The 22546-nt window shown below is 47.9% G+C and overlaps 1 protein-coding gene across 1 annotated transcript; it reads right to left on the bottom strand.

Annotated features, from left to right (window-relative positions):
• Positions 1-2383: 2383 nt before the first annotated feature.
• TIMM22 (translocase of inner mitochondrial membrane 22) lies at positions 2384-8252 on the bottom strand. Its single transcript, XM_033172421.1, has 4 exons — positions 7991-8252; positions 5172-5368; positions 4311-4383; positions 2384-2895 (listed from the first exon to the last, which is right to left on the bottom strand). The coding sequence occupies exons 1-4, from the start codon at positions 8235-8237 to the stop codon at positions 2819-2821; spliced, it is 594 nt and encodes a 197-aa protein (XP_033028312.1). The 5' UTR covers positions 8238-8252; the 3' UTR covers positions 2384-2818.
• Positions 8253-22546: the final 14294 nt, after the last annotated feature.

Raw genomic sequence — 22546 nt, 5'->3', positions numbered from 1 at the left:
TTGTGGGTCTGCATCTACCTGTATGTATGTGTCTGTGGAAGCTGAAGTCATTCCTAAGCCAGAGCGCTTCCACGCACTTCTGAGTGTCAGAATCTGATACCAGCATAGCCAGCCCCCCCCCCCTCCCCGACAACTGCACTTGCTCTTTTTTCTGATGGTGAGGAAGGGGAGACTGGGACTCCTGGAGCTACAGGTTAGATTAGAAACTGTATAATTGATATTTGACTTGTTTAAGGATATATATTATATATATATATATATTTTTGGTTGTGTTCCGTTGCAGGTTTTTCTCCCCTCTCTGTAGATGACAAACTTTAAATGGATGTAAACCATGTGAGGAGATTAAGAAAAAAGTTAATAAAATGCAAAGCCCAAACATTTGCACAAATTACTTCTGGGGTGTTTTGTCTTTCGTATCTCAATCAGTGTTGAAAAAGAAAAAGATTTGGCATAACTAGCTTGGACACGTGTGTTCTCGAAGCTACTAACATGAGTTTGGCCAAACTGCGGGAGGCAGTGAAGGATAGGTGTGCCTGGCGTGCTCTGGTCCATGGGGTCACGAAGAGTCAGACACGACTGAACAACAACAACAACAGCTTGGACACGTGACAGGAGTAATAGTTCAATTGGTAGAGCACCTGGGAGACCCTGCCTGAATCCCTGGAGAGCCACTGCTGCCAGTCACTGTGAGATGTGGGTGCCCAGTGGTCTGACTCAGTAGAAGTCAACATCCTAGACATCTAATACTGGAGTAGCCAAGGTGCTGCCCTCCAGATGCTGCTTGACTAAAACTCCCCTCACCCTTGACCACTAGCTAGGCCGGCCACTGGTGCTGATGGAACTGGGAGTTCAATAATACCCGGAGGTAACACCTTGGCTCCCCTTGTTCTAACAGCTCCCCAGTCTATACCACCTTCTTCTCCCTTGCTCATAACAGCTGGCTAGCTGCATTTCCCCTCCTGTACAGGGATTATGCAAGGGAGAAGGAGGATCATGTCTTGCACATCTAGCTATGAGCACACCTGTACCACGTGACAGAATTCATGCAAGCAATTGATCCCATGCCCTTATTAGGGGCTATTGCAACTCAATAAGCGATTCTGCCAATAGGAAGGGGGCTGGCAAAGGGAAATAAAGGCGGGGGAGAGTGGGGAAGCTTAATTATTCAGCCTGGAAAACAGCAATATTTCTCCTAGGCAACTAGGGCTGTTGCCATGGGAATGCCAAGATGGGTGCCTGGTGTGCTTCCATCCTCCTGTTCGGTGTCACTTCACAAACCAGCTCTGAAAACATGAGTGGGTCCCCCCCCCCCCCGTTAGTGATCTTTTAATTACAATTTCACAGCAATTCCCAGTGGTGGTGCTGATTAGTGAGAGGGTGCAGAAGGCCCCAGGTTCAGTACGCAGCATCACAATTTGCTGCGGGTTGGAGATGCTGGCCTTCGTCTGATGCAAAACCAACCCAGAATGCACAGAAATTTAGAAACTGCTCTAGAAAAAATTTAGTAGAGGGAGGCAATGAGTCTTGAAGACAACTTCCTTTCAGTCTAGCATGAAAAGAAGCCCCTCACCTGGAACCAGTGATACTAACTGAGCTTCTCTCACCTCCAAAGACACAGCCGGGCACATTCAACACCAGCCTGTGCGCTGACACGCTTTAACTGCCTAGTTTAAGTAGATCATCAAGAAGTCCCACCTACCTGCTGCGCTGCCTCACTGAAGTCCTCTGGAGACCCCCAACAGTGCTGTACCGGAGTGGGGTGTGAGAGGTCTCCCTGATGTAGCACTGCAGTTCATAAACCATCCAAGTTCTTTGCAGTTTTATTTCACTTTCTCTTTTAAGACGCTTCAGCCAGTTGGAAGCTTGAGCTCTCCTGACAAGCATTTGTAAGGTCTGCAGGGGACAAAACCCCACTTTTTCTTGGTCACTGCCAGAGTCATCCTCTCTTTTCTCCTAAAGGTCTCTTCCCAGAATGTATTGTAGTAGGGGGAGGGGCCCTAGGTTACCAAGCTTAGTGTGGGAGGCAGGAGAGCTGCTTCCAGCTTTACACTGCCTGTACCCAAGAGAATGCATTTTACTCCTTACTATCGTATAACAGGAATCTACAGACAGCCTCACTACTGGATCCTTCTAACCCAGTACACCATTTCCAGCAGTAACCAGCCAAACGTCTCTGCAAAGTGCTCAGGCAGGGAATGAAGACAACCCTCCTCTGCTGTTTGGCGTTCAGGGGTATACTGCCTCTGCAAAAGGAGGTTCTATGTAGCAAACATGACTAATAACTGTAGAGCGATCTCGCTTCAATGAATTTGTAGGTGTCAAGCTGCATTTCAGAAACCTAATCTAAATTGACAAACAGCTAGCCACAGCATCTTTTACATGATAGGAAATATTGTTCTTGTTTCATTAGCATCAAACACTTGACAAGGCCTGGAATAAGTTAAATCTTTCAATTTTCTCCTGTATCCGACACAGCTATGAAGCTAGGAGCTTGTGTTTGTAGCAAGTGCTGACATGCTGTAACAGGCTTTTATGCTTGCCACAGCAAACGCATACACTTAGCAGAAGGAGTTGAGAGAATGCAGGCAGTCCTTGGATTTAACACCTAGTCGTACCTCTCCAACGATGTTTGAACAACACTTTGCTTAGATGCCTTGCTGACTCTGCCCACGGGCTGGATGCATATCCTGTTTTCTAGGACACAGCTCTCAGAAACCTTTCCCCTTTCCTTAATCTGTTGTCAGGAACAGGAAAGTGAGTTGGGCCAGCTGTCCTGCACAGTTCACACCAGAAGGTCCTCCTTCATTGGCATCAGCTGCTACCGTAAGTAGTAGTCAATCACTGCAGAGAATGCAGCAAAGCCCCCACAGCCAAGGACCCCAGCTTTCAGGCCAGCTGCAAGGCAAAAGGAGAAGGCAATCAGCACAACAGCACATAATCAAGTTTCTTTCCTGTAGCTAAGCCTATATTGTTGGCTGGAAAGCAAAAAAGATCACTACCACTAGCAGGTTTGGTCCCAGCCCCTTGTAAAAAAATTTTTTTCTTTCAGTCCTACAGAGGATGACCTGAACCAGGTCCTGGCCCTAGAAACTGGAGAACTCAGTAAGATCAGCACCAACAACTCTTGGATGCAAATACAGGGATGGGATTCAGGTAGTGCCAGCTGTCTTTCCTTCTCAAAGAAGTTTAAACCAATCGGACCCAACATAACAAGCTCAGCTAGAAGCTGTTCAGAAAACCATTTAATGCTCTTAGGGAAGATTAACACTCTTTAATTTTTAACTTGCCCGGCTGGCAAAAGGAAGTTATCACAGTGCAATGCAAACCATATTAGGAACAGAGGAAGTTGCCTTATACTGGAGTCTATCTAGCTCAGTATGGTTTACACCGACTGGCAGCAGCTCTGTAGGTTGTCAAGCAGGGAGTCCTTTTCCCAGCTCTACTTGGAGATTCCAGTGGGGACTGAAATTACAGGCCACTGAGCTATGGCTCCTCCCCAGGAACATCCTAAGGATTGAACCTTTAGACCATGAGTAGGCAAACTAAGGCCTGGGGGCTGGATCCGGCCCAATTGCCTTCTAAATTCAGCCCGCGGAAGGTCCAGAATCAGTGTTTTCACATGAGTAGAATGTGTCCTTTTATTTAAAATGCATCTCTGGGTTATTTGTGGGGCATAGGAATTTGTTCATTCCCCCCCCCCAAAAAAAATATAGTCCGGCCCACCACATGGTCTGAGGGACAGTGGACTGGCCCCCTGCTGAAAAAGTTTGCTGACCCCTGCCTTAGACCAAGGCAAAGATTTTCCATCCATGATCCAGTCAGTGTTGAAAACACCACCTGAATGAGCCATAGCATCTACAGTGGCCACAAGTCAGCTTGAGGACAAATCCCCTGTATAAACAGAAAAAGCCCCTGTCTGCTAGCGGAAGGTCATCAGAGAAGGGATGAGACAATTCACCTTCAGCAAGCAGCTCCAGCACCTTGGAGCAGGCGCCAAGACTAACAGCACAATTCTAGCCATGTCTACTACAGTAAGTCCTACTAAATTCAGTGAGGCTTATTCCAAGTTAAATAGGGCCAGGATTGTAGCCAGTGGGGAACTTGTGGTCCCCTAGATGCTGTTGAGCTCCAAATCCCATCAGCCACAGCCTAGGATAGGAGAGGTGGGAGTTACAGTCCGACATCCTGCTCTGTGCTATGGCTCATATTACTTCCTGGCCATAACATTTAGGAGCAGTAGAGCCTGCAGAATTCTGTCTTTATCAGGATCCATATGAGCCCAGCAACTGCTCAACGGCAACACGACTCACCCCGGAAGCCAATGGCCCCTCCAGTAATGCACCCACTCATCACGCTGTTCTTCCAGTCAGACTTGCCTCGATACTAGGGAAATGAGAAACGCAACATCAAGACCAGCCACATGAACCTCTGCATACAGCATCAATTCTAAACCACTTAGGCCCCAGATGTCTGAAAGACCACCTCCTCTTACAGGACCCTCCAGAGTGTTACTGTTGGTAGAGGATGCCCTCTTGGTTCAAAGGGTGGGGGTGGCCTGGGAGAGGGTAATTTCTGTGGCAGCCCCTAAGTTGTGGAATTCCCTCCCCACAGAGGTGAGCCAGGCCCCTTTTGTATTTATTTCATACAATTTATATACAGCTTGATTGTAAAAAACAAAAACAAAACGCCAACCCTCAAAGCAATTGTCATAAGCTTTCATCATATGCTGAAAATCCACATCTTTCAGGACCCACCCCATTCTTGCAATTAATTTATCTGAAACTGTTTTTAATATTGTATCTTGTATAAATAGTTGTATTTGGCCCAGGGCACCTAAGAAATATTGTATCAATCAATCAATCAATCAATCAATCGCAACAGCAGCAGCAGTGCTGCTTTTGTACTGTTGGGTGGGGAATAAATCTAGTGGCTTGAGATGAGAACATGAGAGTTCCCCTGCTGGGTCAGGTCAAAGTGGCCAACTAGATGAGATGTCCCGGTGGGAAGACGACAAAGATATTCAGAAGTGTCACTTTTAGTCATGCATACAGTCCTACTGAAGACTTTGGCTTTAAGGCTGGCATGAATGACAGTTTATAGTGTAAGATGTTATATTTAAATAAGAAAATCATTACAAGAAACCAGCAGATCAAAGCCAGAGAGTTACTCACAGACTCCACCAGGCATTCAGTGCAAGAAAACATGGCACCGACAATGGCAAAATTCTTGGCGTAGGACATCCCTCTTTGCCCCATGTCTTTCAAGACCTCTTTGGCTGTTGGCGTGCGGTATGGATCCTTGGGGTCAAACCCCACATTGGTATCGATGCCAGCCGTGAACACACCAAAGGCACCTCCCAGCACGAATCCTGCCAAGAAAACAGAAAAGTTGGCAAGGCAATTAGCAGGGTGACAGGCTCCAAATTCCATTTCAGTGTTGTTTCTCAGAAGCTTCCTCATCTCCTCAAATTCAGGCCACTCTGTTCGGACACATGAAATCAGGGGAGGCCTGTGGACCATTTAATTCAGCATCCTGTTCTCACAGGGGCCAACCAGATGCCTCAATGGGAAGCCCACAAGCCAGCAGCATAGCTAGCTGCTCGGGTGCCCGGGGCAGCGCAAATGCCCTGCACCCAGGAGTGGGGGAAGCCGGGGCAGAGCATGCTGGGCAGACCCTCCACGGAGTCCGCAAGCCCCACGTTACCCTTTCAGGTAGCACGGAGCCTGCAGGTACCTGAGCTACCGCGTCACTCCCCTCAGTGATGACACGTGGGGTGGATGGCACCCACCACACCCCCTTCCTACACCACCACCACAAGCAGGACCTGAGTGCAACAGCACTTCGCTCCCCACTTCTGTTTCCCAGCAAACTGACAATCAGGGGAAAAATTGACTCCGACAATGAAAGTAAAAAAATAGCCATACCTGCCAACCCTCCCTGCTGTTCCCCACTGCTAAAATAAGGGAATTTCCCCGCAGAAAAAGGGAAAGGTTATCAGCTATGCATACCATCAGGGTTAGTAGCCACTGATCACCTTTACCATCCGTGAATCGGTCTAAACCTCTTTTAAAGCCATTCGCATTGCAAAATTGACAGCAAGAATTCGGCAAACAGGAAGCGAAACATTTGAAAAAGAATGGGGAAAATTCTTGTTATATTTAAACAGGATGTGTGGAATTTGAAATGGTAATATAATCTCATAGCTTAATCTAGAACACTTTATTGGAAGTAGGAAATGTATAATGTTATAAAGAGGAAAATATGAAGATTATAGAGTATGGAAATAATTTAGAACATAAGATAAAAACAATAAAGAAGTCTAAAACCGCAAGAATTAATTAAAAAGAACAATAAAACAGAGGAAGAAGGGGGGAAGCCGGAGGGTGAAAGAAAGGGGAGGGGGCATGGGGGGGTTAATGCTGATGGGTTTGTATTGTAAGAAGAGTGGAGCTTATAAGATGTAAGGTGGAATATAAATATGAAATGTGATATAAGTATATGGGATGTAATGTAATTCAACAGATAATAATGTAAATATAATCTATAAGTTCTATGTATGTATGTTAAAGTTAAAAAATTAATAAAAATTATGAATGGAAAAAAGCCATTCACATTGGTGTCCATCCCTGCCTCTTGCGGGAGTGAGTTCCATAGATTAGCTATGTACTGCATGAATAAGCCATTTCTTTTGTCTGTCCTGAATCCTTCAACGTTCAGCTTCATTGTATGCCCCTGAGTTCTAGAGTTATGACACAAACTTTTCTCTCCCCACTTTCTCCATGCCATTTTATCTATCTTCTATCATGTCACCATTGACTCGCCTTTTCTCTAAACTAAAATGCCTCCAATGCTGCTACCTTTCCTCGTGGGGGTGTTGCTCCATCCCCTTGATCATCTTGGTTGCCAGTTTTTGAACCTTTTCCACATCTAAACATCCTTTTGAACCATACACAGTGCTCCAAATGTGGTCGCACCATAGATTTGTATAAAGGCATTATTATATATACTCAACATCCTGCCACTTAATGCTTTGCAGCTGATGAGCCCGCTAAAGAAAAGTGCATTCATTAAATGTTTAATAAGCAAGTGCACAATTCTTCATTACTATTATTGAGCTCTAAGTGCTCTAAAGTGCCATACAGATGCTTTTCTACACTACTAAAGGCTCAATAGCAGCAATGACATATTTTTCGGCGGCTTCCAAATGGGCATGCCTTTATGGATGACACTGAAACTCTCCTGCTTCTTTATTAGCCACAAATATATTGTGGGCCTGTATGAAAACTTTTAATAGGTCTTGCTATGCCATCGCTAATAATAATTTACGTAGTGCTCTTTTCACTTGTGGCCACTCTTGCAACAACCCTGCTAAGTAGGTTGGTTCTTCATAGCCCCAAGTTGTAGAAGCTGAGAGATGCAATGCTTTATATAATAAAATATATCCACAATTGTTGTTATTAACCACAAATATACTGTGGGCCTGCAGGAACGCATTTTCATTAGCTGTTGCTAATAAGCATTTTATGCTCTTTTCCCTTGTGGCTGTTCTTGCGACAGCCCTGCAAGGTAGGCTTATTAGCCCCAAGTTGTAGAAGCTGAGAGATGCAATTTAGTTTATTATTATAGTATTTTATACCCCAGCAGGATGAGCAGGGTATAAATAAAATTATTATTATTGCACCTCTCAGATTCTGCAACATGGGGCTAATAATAAAAGTTAGAAATTTAAAATAATAAGTTTAAAATAAGAAAACAGAAAAATTTAGAATAAAAATCCACAAACATTGCTATTCACCACAAATATAGCTGCACCGACCCTAATGAGCATAACTGACGCATGCGCTCTTCGCTTAAGGTCTTTCTCACGACAACCCTGCAAGGTAGGCCGATGGGAAGACCCGAGAAGTAACTTTTCGCAAAACCAAAAAAAAAAAGAGACCCCCCCCACCAAACAAAATCCCTCTTTCCTTCCCTCCTCACCGCGACCTACCCCCGACGCAGGCTAGCGCCGCCTTGAAGCCGCAGCTCTCCATGGCCCGCTCGACCATCTTTTGCTCGGGGCTCTTGGCCGGCGCCGGGAAGCCCCCAAGGGAGGCCGGGTCCAAGGCCCTCGCCTGCCTCGGCCCGCGCTTCTCGCCCACTAAGTGCTCCAGCAAGAGGCTGTACTGCAGCGCCCCGGGGGTCACCGCAGCTTCGTCGGGCCTACTAGCGCCCGTGGAAGATGAGGCCGCCGCCATAACTGTCTGTTCCCCGCCTCAGAAAACCAAGACTACGACTCCCATCATGCCTTGCACTGCAGCGCCCGGCTCTTCCAATAGGATTCGTGCTGCCGAGGCTCATGGGAAATGTTGGCCGCTTGGCTGTTTTTAAACTCAATACTGCGCAAGCGCCGCCTCTCAAGCAGCTTGCCTTCGCCGAAACTACGACTCCCGGCATACACTCCAGGCGCTTCGCTCTGTGGGGATGGCCTTAAGCTGCATGGGATGTGTAGTTTTCTGGGGCTGTGGAAGAGCTTGACTTGCGCGAGGTGGCCCCCTGCCGGGCGTGCTAGGAGCCGTTACATAGGAGAGAGTTTGCAAAGGAGGTCCAGACGGGAGCATCTTTGAGAAGGGACAGGTAAGTGTGCTTCAGGTGAGGCAGGCCTAGGGTCCTTGAGGGATGCTGCTGAAGGGAGAAAAGAGGCACCCGAATTGTGTAAAGGGGCTCCCTGATATTGCAGAGGGAGCCTGAATTATTATACCATATTATATATTCAATTAATAATTACATTAATACAATGCTGTGTTGAGGGTTGGGGTGGAATTGTCAAGGTTGTACTTTGATTCCCAACTGGCCAAGTGTTTCAGCCATTGCACAAATAACTTATCAGGAATTTGAACAATCCCCACAACAACCCTGTGAGGTTGGTTAGGCTGAGAAGCAGTGGCTGTGGCCCAAGGTCACACCCAGTTGGCTTCATGGCCGAGTGGGGATTTGAACCCTTGTCTCCCAGGCCCTAGTCTGCCATTCTGACCAACTATATCATACTGCCTGGGTTGTGCTATTTTTATCTGACTCTCCATTCAGTGTGGCTCCTCCATATCCCTTTTTATCCTCTCTAAAACTTTTATTAGGTGGGTTAGGCTGAGAGGTGGCAGTTGTTCCAAGGCCAAGGTCACTCAGTAAGCTTTGTGACTGAGTGGGGTCTTTCTGGGCCTAGCCTGACGCTCTAACCCACCAGGGCCTGTGGCATAGTGAACTTTAAAAATCTTTAAGCTACCCTGGGGCTTTCCTGGAAGTTTTGATAATGCCTGATTGTGGTTAAATACAAAGTGGCTGGTTGACAATGTATTATTCTTAATTAAATTTGTATACTGCCCTTCATAACATAAATACATTGTTTGGTGCACCAACTCTAATTAAGAGTTGGGGGTGTGAGGAAGACTGGTAAGTGAGAAAATAATGGTAAGTATTTTCAGATACTTGAAGGTGGTTTGGAAATGGGCCTGCCACTGAGCAGTTGATTTGGGATGTTGCGAAAAGCCAGCAGATCTATTATTATTATTATTATTATTATTATTATTATTATTATTATTATTATTATTTTGTTGTTGTTGTTGTTGTATCCCACACCTAAAGAAGAAGCAGTTGTGGGATTTCCCCCCTCAGTTGTTGACATCCATCTGTCTTGTGAAACAATGGGGTGAACTGAAGTCAGTGCTGTTTTTCAAGAAAAAGAGATGCTGGAACTCACAATGAGCTCCTCCCTTGTCTTATAATGGCAATGGCACCCACCTGAGAGGTGCTAGAACTGAGTTATGGCGGAAAAAAGCCCTGGGTGAAGTCAAACTATTGGATAGTTACAGCGTCTGCTGTGGCTGTAGAGCATGGGTAGGCAAACTAAGGCCTGGGGGCGGGATCTGGCCCAATCCCCTTCTCAATCTGGCCCCTGGGTGGTCTGGGAATCAGTGTGTTTTTACATGAGTAGAATGTGTCCTTTGTTTTCAAATGCATCTCTGGGTTATTTGTGGGGCCTGCCTGGTGTTTTCACATGAGTAGAACGTGTGATTTTATTTAAAATGCATCTCTGGGTTATTTGTGGGGCATTGGAATTTGTTCATTATTATTGTTTCAAAATATACTCCAGCCCCCCACAAGGTCTGAGGGACAGTGGACCAGCCTCCTGCTGAAAAGGTTTGCTGAACCCTGCTGTAGAGACTGATATGGGAGAGACATGTTTTGTTGTAGCTGGGGCAGATGGAAGGCGTCCGATGCTGCTGCTGCAGATGTTGTTTCTTTTTGTGCTCCTCCCTGCGGTCATTCCTCCTCTGGTCACTGCTGTGGATATGCAACTTGACTGTCTTGTCTACAGGCACTGCAAGGACATATGGTAGGACAGGCCCATGCAGAGTGGGGGCAACCTGGTACACTTGCCCTCAGAGAGCTAAGTTGGTCGGAGGGCCCCCCGCCTAGGACCAGCTGCATTTTTAACTTTATTCTTTTCTTTTCTTTTCTTTTCTTTTCTTTATTATTATTATACTTTCGTGTCTCTTATTATACAACACATTTGTTCATTAGTACAAAATACATTACACCTCAAGAAGGAAAGAAAGGGGGAGAAAACCCCATAACCTAAAATACAAAAAAAACCCCAAAACATTAGCCCAAAACAAATATGAAGGGAAAAAAGTAAAAAAAATTTAGCAAAAAACCCCAAAATTACCAAAAGCGCCAAATATCAGTCATTGAACCGAATAATTAGACTTCCTGTCAAACCCAAAAGCATAATCCACTAGTACAAATTAATCTGTTCCTTATTGTTATACATTTCTTTTTAAATTTTCTAATACCTTCTTATATCAACATATACCCTTAGTTTTTAACTTTCTTCTACCAAGACTCCTGCTCCCAGTCTCAGACAAGCTCTGCACAGGCCTGTGACATAGTTAATGTTCCCAGCCCTTCCTGTCACGTTTGCAGACATCTTTGTACTGCAAAATTGGTCTGCCGACAGGCCTACTCCCTAAAGCCAGCTCTCCATAGAGCATGTCCTTGGGGATCCTGCCATCTTCCATTCTGTGCTGCTTAGTGTCCCTCAAGTGTCCAAAAAACTTTGCCAACTTTACTGTGCATCTTGACTCCACCTCAGGCACAAAGTGTCTTGGGCCACCCCTGGAATAGCAGGTTTTCATAGTGCACTTGTTCTCACATTGGGGAGTAAGCAGATGTTGTAGGCTTTTGAATTAACTTCCCAAACCTATTTAACCCAAGCAAATACTATGGAATGCGATGGCTCTTTCTCCAAAATACCTCCCGCATCTGCCTAAAGCTGATGAGTCTCTTGTGGCATCAACAGTTGCAGGTGTTTCATTCCAGCACAGATTTCTTGTCTATCTAACCCAATATTGTCCACTCTAACTGGCAGCAGCTTCTGATCAGTGCCGGCCCTACCATTAGGAGTGGAGATTTGATGTGAAGTTTAAAGCTTCGTAAGTTCAAAAACATATTGCTAGGTAGGTTCCATACTATGGTGACATGATAGAACTGTACACGGGAGAAAGAGAAAGAGGAAAGAGAATTTTTTTTCCTCCTTCTCTCTTAACACTTGAATTTGTGGGCATCCAATGAAGCTGAATGTTGGAAGATTCAGGGCAGATTTTAAAAAGCTTATTCCTACAGATCATAGTTAAACTGTGGAACTCCCTCCCACAGGAAGCAGTGATGGCCACCAACTTGGGTGGCTTTAAAAGAGGATTAGGGGAGGTCTATTGATGGCTAATAGCCAGATTGGCTATGCTCTGCCTGCATGGTCAGAGGCAGGAATGCTTCTGAATACCAGTTGCTGGGACCCTCAGGAGTGGAGGGTGCTCTTGTGGGCTCTCTGATCCTGCAGGCTTTCTCGGTGCTCATATTCTATCATTGCACGTGTGACTTTTTCAAAGAAGTGCGTGTTCCATTGGAAAGGCTTGCTGCGTTACATAATTCGGCCAGTGATGCTGCTCTAATGTGACATTTGCCTGCTCAACTTGGAGAGGAAAGGAACACTGTTCCATCGCCACGCTCGCTTGGAACTGCCGGTGAACCTGTCCTCCGTTCGCGAGCCTGGCGTGTTCCTGCCCACCCTGTGCAGAAGAATAGTGGTTTCTCTTCCCTGCTCCCCCTTTAAATATCCCGTCACCATAGCGACTGCTGGAACAGGGTGCTTCACTGGGAGGCGGGCGGGTGCCAGCCTTCCCTGAGCGGCTATGGCTGTTGTGGCAGAAATAATCGGTTTGCTATTTTTAATAAAGTGTGTTGAAGGAGGCGTGATTGACAGCTTGGCCCAGGGGAACCATCGCGGGTGGGTTGGGGGGAGGTTATCCCTCAAAGCGAGGGGGCGTCGCTGAACCGTGAGTAAAACGGAGGTTATGGATTGGGGCCTGGGGCTCAGCGGTGGACCATGTGCTCTATGCATGCAGAAGGTCCTCGGTGAAAAAGGATCTGGCACAGAAGCAGGGGAGCTTTTTCAGCCCCGGGGCCACATTCCCTTTCTGGGGGCCACATGCCAGAGGTGGGTGGGGCGACAGGTGTAATGTTTAGTTTTGTACTGCAGGCTAGGTTCCACACACTCCTGCACACCTCTGATGGAAGGGTGTTCCACAGGGCAGGTGCCACCACCGAGAAGGCCCTCTGCCTGGTTCCCTGCAAGCTCACATCTCGCAGTGAAGGAACCACCAGAAGCCCCTCGGAACTGTCTGTCTCTCAGTCCTGGATGTCTCCCTAAGCTCTTAACACTCAAGTTCTCTCCAGAGAGGTGGTGCTTTTGGTTATGCAACAACCCTGCCCTCCTCTCTTTCTCTCCCTGAGCAATCCAACTCAACTCTCTTTTTCTCTCTTGGGACTTTATGCTCTCCATATGCCCTTGGATATATTCTGCCTGCCCACCCCTTGCCAATTTCTCCTGTTTCGTGTCTTTGCTGCTCCACCCACACGCCTTGCCCACTGTGCCGGCGGGTCCGAAATCCTGAGGAATCAGCAGTTCAGCTTGTGCGACAACACAGGAGAAGCCGGTTGACGACTCAGCTGTTTTCTTTTTAGCTGGGCCCGGACCGTCAGAGGCAGCCACCCGGTCGAACTTGGCAGGATCCGCTCCAAAGTTTCCTCGCATAGGTAACTCCAGGCAGATCTTATTCTGTGGCCCCTGCTACCCCAACGTTCCTTCAGGCAGCAAGGGCTGAGATTGTTTTTTAGTGGCATTGACAGCCCCAGCACTTAGCCCCCAATACAGCCTGTGGTTTATACTGGACTGTTGCCTCGTCTTCTCCCAGCTCAGAGGCTGCAATCAGAGCGGGATCAGTGCCTTCGTCTCGCCGACTAATTATGGGCCTGTCCAAACATTGTGGCTTCCTTTCCTTTCCACGTGGCCGTGTCCCTTGTGATTATGGCCAGTGCTTCTGAAAAGAGTGCACGTCTCCCTTGCCTGCCAGCGTCCCTCAGTTTCTCTTCCTGCGAGCTAAGCCTTGAGTGGGCAGAGCGGCTCCCTCACCCTCCCCACTTTTTTTTAACTGGAGATGCTTTCAGGGAATTGAACCCAGGACCATGCCAGGCAGGCACTCTGCCTCTGAGAAACAGCCCTGTCCCGTAACAGCACAGTAAGCGGCCTTGTGCTATTTGTCCATCTAACTCAGTATTGTCAGCACTGACTGGCAGCGGCGCTCTGGGGTTTCAGATTGGGATTCTCTCTCCCAGCCCAGATCTTCAGGCAAGGGGGCATTCCCAGGTTGAACCCTGGGACCTTCTGCATGCAAAGCAGGCACGCTCCCATTGAGCTCTTCCCTTGGGAATAAGGGTTCTAGTCCTCATGGTTCCTAGCGTAAGGCGGGTTGAATCGGAACCTAGGAAGCTGCCTTATACTGAGCCAGTCCATTGGTCCATCTAACTCAGCGTTCTCTATGCTGACTGCCAGGAGCTCTGCTCTCCCAGGTTTCAGCTGGGGGTTGATCCTGGGGGGTCTTCTGCATGCATAGCACTTGCTCTGCCACTGAGTTGTGCTTCTCCTTCTGCCTCGTGGGGGAAGAACACCCTGCTACTTACTTACCGGTAATTCTAAATATGTGGTTGCTCGGTATGGAAGGAATGGCATGCCTCCATTCCTTGGTCATCTTACACCCTATCCCAGCAAAGATGGATCAGGCAATTAATTAATTTGCTAGCCACCCGATACAGGGCAGTTTCTTGCAATCAAGCTTGCTTAAAACGGCCACCCATATTTAAGAGATCACGGCATAAAACGCCACCCTCCACAGGGTGGTAGCAGTGATGGACACATAACAGCAGCTAGTAATTTTAACAACTGGTGTGTGTGTGTGTGTGTGTGTTTTAAAAATGTTTTTATATTGCTGTACACTGATGTTTTATGAGAAGGCAACATATGAAGAAGAATTGATGCTTTTGAATTATGGTGCTGGAGGAAACTCTTGAGAGTCCCATGGACTGCAAGAAGATCAAACCTCTCCATTCTTAAAGAAATCAGCCCTGAGTGCTCACTAGAAGGACAGATCCTGAAGTTGAGGCTCCAGTACTTTGGCCACCTCATGAGAAGAGAAGACTCCCTGGAAAAGACCCTGATGTTGGGAAAGATGGAGGGCACAAGGAGAAGGGGACGACAGAGGATGAGATGGTTGGACAGTGTTCTCGAAGCGACTAGCATGAGTTTGGCCAAACTGCGAGAGGCAGTGAAGGATAGGCGTGCCTGGCGTGCTCTGGTCCATGGGGTCACAAAGAGTCGGACACGACTGAACGACTGAACAACAACAACAACGTATGAATACTTTTATGACAGAAATACCAGATCAGGTCATAATAAATAATCACAGAGACTGGATTGAGCGGCAATAGCTTCGTTTTCTTTCCTTGCACTTGAGGGACGTCGTCCGTCTGTAGGAACGCAAAGCCAGCAGATGCAGAGTGTGCAAGCTCAGAAGGAAAAGGGGAACAGTCTCCAGCGCAGCGGCTTCTTCTTTTTGCCCCTGTTTCTCGAGCACTTCTCTTTTTCATTATTATTATGTTGATCATCATTATTATTATTATTTCTTTCCTCTGGCTTGCTAAGTGCTCTCTTCCTCTTTGGGGTGGAAGAAGCTTAAAAGTGGTTGTGTGGAAAACCACCCTGCGTCCAAAAATACAAGGCCCATTGGAAAGGCAGCCAGGAAGCTAAGAGCTGCTTGGCGTTCTTTTGTAACAGCTCCCTTGAGCCTAAAAAAACTGATTTCCTCCCTCCTTGACTTTCTCCGCTGGCAGAATAATGAAAGCTGTTTTCATAACTCCCTTCTACTGTGTTTCTGTTTAACTGAAGGTCTTAGATTAGCATGCTTGCAGGGCAGCGGGGCAAAGGAGGAGAAGGTGTATGCTTTTTTTAAAAAGAGAGAGAAACTGAGGTTTCTGGTCCTCATGGGTGCAGACATAAATCTTTTTTTTTTTTTTTAGCCTACCATCAATTTTAATTGTTAATACCTGAGGGGTTGTTTTTAACTGTCTTTTTATTGACAGTTTTATTGTTTTATTCCTTTTGTGAAGCGTTTTGGAAGTTTGTTCGCTGTACAGTAGTTTGTTTTTTTTTACAGCCAAGCAGTATATAAATCTTGCGAAATAATAAAATAAAATAAAATAGATGTACCTTTGACCACAGTACAGTTGACAAACAGGGTGTAGCAAAATCTTCTTTAAAAGGAAACACAGATTTTCCACCACAGAAGCCTGCATTTCGTCAACTGTACATGCATTCCACAAATTATCCCCGCTGGCCCTGTTTCCTGTCACAAGGAGGAGGCAGCTGCTCTGCAAAGCAGGTTGGCATCTCCCCACCTACACCCCCCCCCCCAATTTCCCTTTCTTATTACTGGGAATCTTATTTGACAAGTTTTCTGGCTCCTGAGATTTCTCTAGGAGTTGCCTGTCTGCTTTCAATTTGCATTCACGAGGACTAGAAACCTGCAGAGCGTCTCCTTTTAAAAACGCAACAGCAGAGCTTAAATTCTCCAGAAAGCGTAATTCTGCTCGTTTTAACTGTTTTTAAAGAGTTATGTAATTTTGTAACTGCAAGTCACTCGGGACTTCCTTTGGTGGCAGTGATGGGCAGAGGCTGATCTACACTGTGACCGGTCTCCTTAGGTAGTTCGTAGAATCCAAGAATTATAGCCTTGGAAGGGACCTCAAGGGTCATCTAGTCCAACCCAAGTCTGGATTGGCTGGTGTGTGTTGATAGGGAAATTTACCCGCCACCACCTTCCCCCACCGCTATGCCTCCCCGGTAGCGAGTGCGGGACTCGTGAACTCACTAAAAGCCCGACGATGAGCGGGCATTCTTTCCCCCTTTTTATGTCCATCTCCCTACACTTCACATGTCGCACAAGCACCACATAAAAACCCTCGTGATGAAGGGTTCCCCAAAATCCCAATTTGCGTTCCGAAAAAGCCTCTGGAAAAGCGCTTCTGTCAAACAGCGCTCCGCTGGTCTCCATTTTCTCAATGAACGGGAAACCCACCAATCAGGAGCATGCATCCAGCTCAGCCTGCAAAATGGAACGTTCAGGTCAGCTACTATGATTCAATCATCACCTTCACGCTTGACTGAACACTAAGTGGGTTTTGACAGGCTCCCTGCTGGGAGAACAATGGAATCGAAACCAAAATGTAACCAGTTGAGGAAACTATTAATTATAACTTGCAACAATGTATCAAATGGACAATTTAGACGCTGGGTGGCCCAATTTTGACAGCTCGAAGTATTTATTATTGTAAAAATTCACAACTCCTGAACGCAGTGTCCGATTTGCTTGGTTCGGGTGTCTATTTGCTCCTTGTAAAATAACCTTTTTAACCCCTCGGTCCCCGCCATCCTCCGATCATCAGAAGTATATTATTTCAATACTGCATAATTTTTGGACTCTCCACTTAGTGGCTTTCATAATCCCCTAAGCAGCGAGTCACGTCCGCAGGAGGAGATGCCCCCTCCCGATAATCCAGTCAAGCACCCATCCATCAGCTACCATGGCAGCAGACATCCTCCTAGGAGCTTTCTATTGTCCTGACGCAGAAGAAACCTTCAATGTGTATTGCACCCACCCTGGATCCATTCACCGGTTCCTGCCATCCTTCCTGATATGCAAAACTTGTTTTTCCCCTATGTAAATTTTACTGTAACCTCCTCTCTCCCCTCCCATCTCTGACGTTTCTGTGATGTATTTCGCTATGTATTCTGGGCTATCGCGGGAACTTTTAAAGGTCCAGGACACCCTTTGTTCGGGGTTCGGATCCTCCTGAACCTTGTTGCGCAATAAACTCCTTTGCTTTTGCTCCAATCTCCGGCTGGTCTCCATTGCCTCCGCAGCGAACCACGGGCTTCCTCCGTAGGACCGGGAGCTGAGCCTTCTCGACCCGGTAATTTCCGTAACAGTCTTGGTGCCGAAACCCGGGATCTGCGTTCTCCCGTGGTGGCCGGGGACCCCATCGAGTCTTCAGCCGGCATCGGGACCCTCTTCTCCCGTGGAGACCCCATCGGACCTCCGGCCATCCTCCGGGCGGTAATTGCAGGTCCCAAGGGGAGCCAACCGGGGAGCAAAGGCAAAGCTCAGCCGGCTTCGTCTTCAACGATCCAGCGGATCGCAGTGGAAGACGCGTAAGTATAAATCCAGTGCACTGGTGTGTGTGGGAAGGGGGGAGGAAATCCTGGCAACCGCAACTCTGCTTTCTTACCTATCAATTCTTGACTGTTTCTTGGTCTGTCCAGTGGACCACTGCTCGACTCGAAAAGGGGAGTTCTGAGCTCTATCTCTTTTCCTACAATACCCAGTCAGCCGCCCCGTTAGCTGGTCTAACGAACGCAAGGGACTGGGCTCTTTTTCTACTTTGCCAGCTGCCAAGGGGCAAAGGACTTCTCTGCACTATCCCAGACCTCAGCCGCCCCGGTCGGGCCATGTAAAACACGCTGGTCGTGCGTGAGCCCGCTTCCGAACGCAAGGGAGGTTTTTCCGGACCGTTTAAACTCTATCCAAAGGGCTGCCCGATCTGGCACTGCAGTGGCAGGCGTCCAGTAGGGCTCCCTTCCTTAGCTGTTGATGATAGGTAGGAGGTTGCCAGGCTTGGGGTTATTTTGCACGGGTAGAAATGGGAAATGAGAAATAGGAATAGTGAGAAGAAATAGTGAAAAGAGGAACACGGAAGAGAAAGGAAGAGGAAGGGAGCTCCAGAAAAAAGAGGAAAGGAAAGAGGTAGTTTAGTGTAGATCCCCCTGGTCAGCCGCCCCGCTAGCCGATCTAGTGAACGCAAGGGACCAGGCTAGATTATTGCAACGTTGTGTATTATTTGCTGTTAGAAAACCCCTCTGTCCCACTCCCCTTTGTGAAATTCCCGTTTTACTGAGATATCTCTCCCCTCCCTCTTTCCAAAACCCCAGGTTCCTCTTAAAACCAAGGAACAATGGGCGCCAAGGCTTCGAAGCCCAGTCGTACTTCCGCTGGGAGGAAGGCTTCTTGCAAGCCTTCTTTTGCCCAGCCGGAACCCGACTCCCCCCTCGAGTTTGTACTAGATCACTGGAAAGAGATTCCGGGCTCAGAATTATTATCTAGGCAGAAGTTGCAAGAACTCTGCGAAAACACCTGGCCATCATTTACTGAAAAAATGACATCTGAACTCCGCTGGCCACCGGAGGGATCCTTCAACCAGGATCGTTTGAATGCTCTAAAGAAGCACTTACTTGAGGAAAGACCCCGCCAATTGGACTACCTAAAGGCTTTTGAGGTCGTATACCAAATCCTCACTACTCTGAAGGATTCCCCGGCTCTCCAGATGCCTATGATAAAACCTCCTAAGAAAGCCTCTAGGAAACCCAAGGGAGGTCCTGCACCGCCTCCTTATGAGGATCCATCGGACGATGACTCTATGGATCAGGCCATGGCGCTATACTATAATAGACCCAGACAAGCACCCACAGCTCCCCCTGCACAGAATGATGTCCCTGGGCAACATAATCTCCCGGGACCCGAAAATGATGCAGACCCGAACAATCAGGCAGGAGCTCAAGGCGGGCAGCTAATAGTCCAACCCATGGACCAGGAAGAGATAGCCACAGTATCCAACGACCAAATGGAGCCTGACCCGGTCTTAACGCCGGTCAGTGACCACGCTGCTTATACTCTGTCGCCCCACTCCAATCCTCTTGAGAACGTGGAGGGCATGACCACCCGCTCTATGGTGCAGACTGCTAAGGACCTTGCCATCCGCATCCAGGGTGCCTTTTCGCCATCTGCTTCCCGGCAGCCAGTAAAGGGAAAGGCTAAAGGGAGTGGGGGAATCAATCACCAGGCGACCTCCTACCAGATGCCCCTACGTGCCTTCCCCATCCCTCCTGCAACTCCGGATGGGGCCCCGCGGATGATTTACACCCACCAGCCCTTCCGGACTGCAGACTTAGTAAACTGGGCAAACGTGATGCCCTCCTTGAGGGATGACCCTGACAAGTGCCACCGGCAAATCGCTACAATCTTCTCTTCCCATCACCCTTCTTGGACGGATGTCCACGTACTCTTAAATGCCCTATTCAATGAGGCTGAGAAGGCTGACATTCTCAGTAAGGCAGAAGAAGCCCTAAACCAGGAAAACTACCAAGAAGGAAGACCTCAAGGGGTGGAGGCCCTGACACCTAGAGATCTCCGTATTGAACCCAACCCTGCTTGGGACTTCAATACCCCTAATGGCGTCTGGTGTCTGAATCTGTTTAAAAAGGCCATCTTAGACGGCATTAAAGCTTCAGGACAGCGCTCCATAAACTGGACTAAAGTTCAGACTGTGATCCAGGGTCCCAATGAACACCCGTCGGACTATTATTCGAGGTTGGTGGCGGCTATTAAAACCTGGGGCGGAATAGACCCCGAGAATCCGCACCATGATATAATAGTAAAAGGGTTTTTTAAAGATCAAGCAACGCCAGACATCCGGAAAGCCTTAAATCTCCTGGTTGGCTACGACGGAAAAACTTTTAGCGAAATATTGTCCATCGCCAAGTCCGTCTTTAATAACCGGGACGAAAAGAAAAAGAAAGACACCAAGGCTGAGGATGAGGCAGTGCTTGCTCTCAGCATGGAACCCCCTTACTTCCCAACCCCAGGATTCCCGGCAAGAGGGCGAGTCAGAGGAAGAGGAAGAGGAGGGGGACCAACCGCGAATCCAGCAATGCCACGACCTTGGGGCCCCTCTACTGGCCTTTGCTATCTGTGCTCCCAGCCAGGGCACATAAAACGAAATTGCCCATATTTGTACCCGGGGAGCCCTTGGGTTGAAGCCACCACTCGCCCAGCCCCTGAAGGAAATCCGCCCTATGCAGCCTTTCCTCAGCACCCACCTAGGCACCAAGGGTACATCAACCAACAGATGGTGCAACCTCCTCCACCAGGAAACTGGCCTCCGCAAAGTGCCCAGGGCCCAATGGTCCAGCCAACTACTGGATCACAACCATCAGCACCCTTCAGTGCTCCTCTGCCAGTCCAACCAACACCCCAATCTGCTCAAACCCCTGCTTCCGAAGCTAGAAGGAACCCAGCTAACCCATATTGACAATCAACAGGGGATCTCACCCAAGCCCAAGCCATCTGTCCCGTGTTAGCTCTATCTCCAGAAGATCCCGTCTGTACTATTGAGATAGACGGACACCCCTACTCCTGTCTTTTGGACACCGGGGCTACTTATTCAACTTTAACCAGTAGCCACCTTAGACCCGGAGAAGAGACTAGGAAAGTAATGGGTTTGGATGGGATACCCCGCACCTGCCCTCTGTCACAACCAGCAAAGGTTACTTTGGGACCCTTATTGGCCGAACATACTTTCCTCCTTACCTCTAGCCCAGTTAACCTGTTGGGGCGAGACCTCTTGTGCAAACTAAATGCCACCATTACCTGTTCCCCTGATGGCATCTACTTACATATGCCAGATGAGTCAGTGGCATCTTTCCAGGGGATCTTGCAAGAGGCTAGAGATGAGCGCCAATTCCCCGACCTTCCTTTGGAATTGGAGCAGGAAATGCCACCCTGGTTGTGGGGGACCGAGTCTACCTCTGTGGGGCTTTTAAAGTCAGCAACCCCAGTGCGAATCTCCTTCAAGACTGACCAACCATATCCGTGCGCAAAACAATACCCCATACCCCCAGAAGCCATTGAAGGACTGACACCTATGATACAGGACTTTTTGGAACAAGGAATATTGGTTCCCTGTGCCTCCCCTTGCAATTCTCCGATACTCCCCATTAAAAAACCGGGAGGTGAAGGAGCCCCTGTGCGCTACCGCTTTGTACAGGACCTTCGGTTAATAAACCAATTTGTAATACCCCGGCATCCGGTGGTGGGAAATCCAAACTCCCTCCTAAATGCAGTTCCACCAGATACCACCTGGTACAGTGTAGCTGACTTGTGTTCTGCATTCTTCAGCATACCTGTTGCCCCGGAGAGCCAATTCCTTTTCGCATTTACTTGGGGACCTGGCCAATTAACCTGGACCAGATTACCCCAAGGATATGTGGAATCACCGGCCATCTTTTCAGCAACCTTGCACCGCGACCTCCAGGATGTCAATCTCCCTGCAGGCTCCTCCTACTTGTTATATGTAGATGATATACTCATTTGTTCTAATAGTGAGGAGGCGTGCAGGAGAGACACTAAATACCTCCTTATACAGCTAGCCTTTAAAGGGCATAAGGTGTCCCCCAAGAAACTTCAATTCTGCAAACAGGAAGTCAAGTACCTTGGGCACATCCTTGGGATTGGAACCAGAAGCCTGGCTACCGATCGCGTGGAAGCTGTCGCCAAGATACCCTTACCCCAGACTAAGAGACAGTTGAGGGGGTTTCTAGGAATGTGTGGGTTCTGCAGAGATTTCATCGTAGGATACAGCCAAATTACCAAGCCCCTCTCTGCAATGACACGCCAGGACCACCCAGATAAACTGCAATGGTCAGAGGAAGCCTTTGCCCAATTTGAACGGCTGAAAAGGGAGCTCCGATCCGCCCCTGCTCTAGGGTTACCAGACTATCGGTTACCCTTTAATCTATTCGTCCATGAGCAAGAGGGAGTAGCTTCTGGGGTCCTAACCCAATCATTCCGGGACCGACAAAGACCTGTAGCTTATTACAGTCTCCAATTGGACACCACAGCAAAGGGATCCATTAGCTGTCTAAGGGCAATTGCTGCTGCTGCCATTTTACTCCAGAAGGCACAAGATACAGTACTAGGACATGAGATCGTTGTGCACGTCCCACATGCAGTAGCCACCCTGCTGACTCTCAAAGGAACTCACCATTTCTCAAATCCCCGCCAAAACCGGTACGAAGCTCTCCTTTTAGCCCCGTCGAATGTAACCATAAAAAGGGTTAACTCTTTAAATCCAGCTACCCTTCTCCCACTACCCGAGGATGGCACCCCGCATCACGATTGTACCCAAATAGTCAGACAGGCAGAGAAACCCCGTGAGGACTTGGACCATCTACCCCTGCAAAACCCAGACCTCATCCTATATACCGATGGGAGCTCAAAGATCGTAGAAG

This window comes from Lacerta agilis, chromosome 15 (genome assembly GCF_009819535.1).
Source record: "Lacerta agilis isolate rLacAgi1 chromosome 15, rLacAgi1.pri, whole genome shotgun sequence".
Taxonomy (NCBI): domain Eukaryota; kingdom Metazoa; phylum Chordata; class Lepidosauria; order Squamata; family Lacertidae; genus Lacerta; species Lacerta agilis.
The sequence above is the reverse complement of the archived record's forward strand: the minus strand, read 5'-3'. Positions and strand labels throughout refer to the sequence as shown.

Bases quoted from the DNA above. Each gene is read 5' to 3' on its own strand.
- TIMM22 (XM_033172421.1), bottom strand. From the start codon at position 8,237: ATGGCGGCGGCCTCATCTTCCACGGGCGCTAGTAGGCCCGACGAAGCT. The intron at 5,369-7,990 runs GTAGGTCGCGGT...TTTTCTTGGCAG, and splicing joins GGCGCTAGCCTGCGTCGGGG to GATTCGTGCTGGGAGGTGCC. The intron at 4,384-5,171 runs GTGAGTAACTCT...TCATTTCCCTAG, and splicing joins CTGAATGCCTGGTGGAGTCT to TATCGAGGCAAGTCTGACTG.